We start from the raw sequence: 3,492 nt of genomic DNA on the forward strand, positions 1-3,492 counted from the left end.
GTTAAATCAAGATGTATGATTGAATACGTTGTACGTCTAGTACAGCGTTTCTCGTGCAAATATATGTATATCGGGCGTATCCCACATTTCCTTCGGTATCGTGGGATTCTCAATTGCAACACCATGGAGAACGCAAAGGTTACCGGATGAAAGTAAGCCGACCCCATGGAGCATGTGATTGTGCTTGCATTTGTACGGGAAATTGCTATGCAAGGCACATCGGACATTGCACTTGCGAGCGAGATGAAAACCACGATTCTGTGCAGTTTCGACGTTTTATTTTTCAGGCACGACAATGTAATGATGTTGCCTCGTGAGAATAAACTTTACGAACGTTTGACAACGTTTTGATAATGAATCATTAATAATTAATATAAAAAAAAGAAATCTAATTGTAACAATCCCAAGCCCGTTGAGTTTAGAATTAATTTGAAACGTGAGATAAAAACGATAATAAATGTCGCGAAAGTATAACACACTGAAAGACAAATTTGTCGAAGCACTAAAACATTTAGTTTGATACGTTCAATTAAAATAAATATTGAGTTGGTTTAGTTAATTCTTTAAAAACTGTAATAGTTAAATGAATAATAAACTATACCTTTTTAGTGTAACTAAATAATTAAATCAACCCAATGTTTACTTGCACGTATCGGATTAAATGTTTTAATATTTAAACAAATTTTTTTCCGAATGTATTATTTTGAATGAATACGATACCTTTTTACACATAAAATTCTGTTATTTTATTTTTTAACACTCAACCACATTTTTATTTCGAAACTTGGATTTTCTTTTTTAATTCGGCGGATTTGTTACCATTTTTCACATCGTAAACTCGCGTGGCACTCAACTTTTGCTGAACGTATAAGAGAAGCCATCGGGGGTTCGATTGAAGTCGAGCTTTCCTGGCGGATAAAAATTCCGAGGCGCCGTGGTTGATGTTGTTATCGCGTTGTATTGCGGCGCGACGGGGCGAAGATGAGGTTGATTAGGTTGATAGCGTGGCCGCGACGGCGGCGGCGGTGGCGCGTACGAGGGTATGCTCTGCAATTCCGGGGGATAATGATAGCGAGGCGGTGGCTGCGGTCGGTACTTGTACTGTGGTTGCAGCTGCGGTTCAGGCTGCGGTCGGTATTTGTACTGTGGTTGAAGCTGCGGTTCAAGCTGCGGCGGAGGTTCAGGCAGCTGCGGTTGATAAACGACAGGTTGTGGTTCGTAATCCAGTTGGTAGCGTCGCGGATACTGCTGAGGGGGTGGCGGTGCGTAACTCGGGGGTTGATAATCCGGCGGATTATACTGCGCCAGTGGTACGTATTCTGGCTGCGGTGGCACCTGCGGGGGTGCGCTGGGAATATGATCCCCGATTGCCTACAAAAAGAAAACAGTATCAAATTAAAATTAATAATATACTCTTTTGAACAATCATTGTTTTATACATAAACAAGAAATTATATTCTTGCTTATATATGAAATAATGATAATCTTGTTTATATACGTATTTAATCGTCTTTAAAAAATTTGACAATTTTTAAATAAAATATTATATTTTTATTTTAACATTTTAAGAGTTTTTTAAAACGTACAATGTGCTAGTTTTAATAATAATAATATATGTTAAAAAATTTTCTTGTGTTTTTTATTTTTTAAAAGATATTATTTTCTATTTGATATCTTTTCCTCGCAATTCATGAAAATTATTATTGAATAATGAAAATATACTTTTCTTCAAGAAATTAAACAAAATTTTTTTTGTGTATGTAAATTACGTTTATTTAACGTTATGTAATTTTTTTTCAATATTTAACATTTCAAAAATAAAGATATTCTCAAAACAAGAATATTTCTTTTTATATGCGAAATAGAAAGTTGATGATTAACTTGAAGTTCGATTAAAATTGATAATCAAGTAAACTTCATACAAACGTACCTATACAACACAGAAGCTTGCAGAATATTCTAATATTGCTGAACATTGCAATAATGTTGCTGCAAGCTTGTAATATGATTAATTTAGCAGTAAACTAATAAATTCAGTGGGTTTTTTAATTTTTTATTTAATCTTTACTCAAATGTGGAATATTTATATAACGACTGAGAAATTATAGATTTTATGCGTTACACTAAATAAGTGATAAAAACTGAGAAAAACAAAGACAAATTATAAACTTGAGGTTACATAATTAAGTTAATTAGCAAGTAAATTCTGTGCACTTTGCGTACTTGGAATCCGTTTTTTCCCGCCGTGTAAATCACAGTACGCCTTTGCCCAGTTGGATCGATGTACGAGTACGATCCACGTCGATTGCCGTCTACGTCACTCTCCTCCTTAAATTCCACTCCATCTTCTTGAGAGTAAGCGGCACCGAATGTGCCATCACCCGCGAGATAACGCGCGTCGCTCAAAATCGCCGCATGATGCGGCGATTGGTAATGAGGAGTTTGGCAAGAGACACTGATAATGATGCCCAACAGAATAATCTGTACGTAATAAAGATAAAATTTAAATACAGACAAATTCTTTAATTTGACAAATGGGAAATAATATATTTACAATAATATATTGACCTATTCAGTATTCCTCTATTTTTTACTTGACATATACGTTAAACATACATCACGATATCGTATAATCGTTTGATATGTTTTATTAAACATAACGATGTATTTTTTATATAGAGAATTACATTATTATGCTGTTAGATAAGTGGTTTGAGATGAGAATGTTGTTTAAGATTGGATGAATACTTACGACTGTGGCGAACATGTTGAGGGAATAATGGATTCTTAGGCAGCGGGAAGCGCAACAGTGCTCCTAGAAGCCGATGAGAGGGGCGTTTTATACGGCGAGTTGGCTCAGGGCGACCCGGCAAAAAGGCCTTGATGGCAACCCGCGCGTCCCAGTCCCGGATTACACCGGTCTTCCACCACGCCTTGCGAACGGTTTCTGTACAAGTTTCTAGTCCTTGTACTTTTCGCGTGATAACTTAGGCTGACATTTCGCTCAGCTCACAAGGAAGCCGAGGCGTACCGCTCACACAGTTTATACGAAGTTTTCAAATTATCCGACGTTAATTTTAACTTGCTTGTTAAATATTTTTATAGAAAATTAACCGTAACAAAAAGAATATCTTTTTTTAATTATTCCTTGTATTTTTTATTTGTAATAATTAATCAAAGAAACTGCGCTTCTATAGAAATATGCTTAATTCTAAAAAAAAAAGAATTTTAATTTATGTTTAAATAATTATAATTTATGTTTAAATACACTAATTAAAGTTTTTAAAATTAAATATGCTTCTATAAAAAGCTATATAATAATAAATTATAGTTTATAGCTGCTTTCAAAGAATCATTTTAAATACGGGACTTTGTAAGTTATTTTTTAATCATCGACAGTATTCTTGATGACGTGATACTTTGCACAATCGTACATGCACGGGTGCGCGCGTATACAACACGTCTCTTAAGATCTAATACGTATATTTGTGT

General features: G+C 34.8%; 1 protein-coding gene across 1 annotated transcript; it reads right to left on the reverse strand.

The window, feature by feature from the left end:
• On the reverse strand, window positions 1-2,939 carry LOC105198187 (early nodulin-75). The gene is made up of 3 exons (XM_011164838.3): window positions 2,753-2,939; window positions 2,224-2,481; window positions 1-1,371 (listed from the first exon to the last, which is right to left on the reverse strand). The coding sequence occupies exons 1-3, from the start codon at window positions 2,765-2,767 to the stop codon at window positions 850-852; spliced, it is 795 nt and encodes a 264-aa protein (XP_011163140.1). The 5' UTR covers window positions 2,768-2,939; the 3' UTR covers window positions 1-849.
• Window positions 2,940-3,492: the final 553 nt, after the last annotated feature.

Source organism: Solenopsis invicta, chromosome 12 (assembly GCF_016802725.1).
Source record: "Solenopsis invicta isolate M01_SB chromosome 12, UNIL_Sinv_3.0, whole genome shotgun sequence".
Taxonomy (NCBI): Eukaryota; Metazoa; Arthropoda; class Insecta; order Hymenoptera; family Formicidae; genus Solenopsis; species Solenopsis invicta.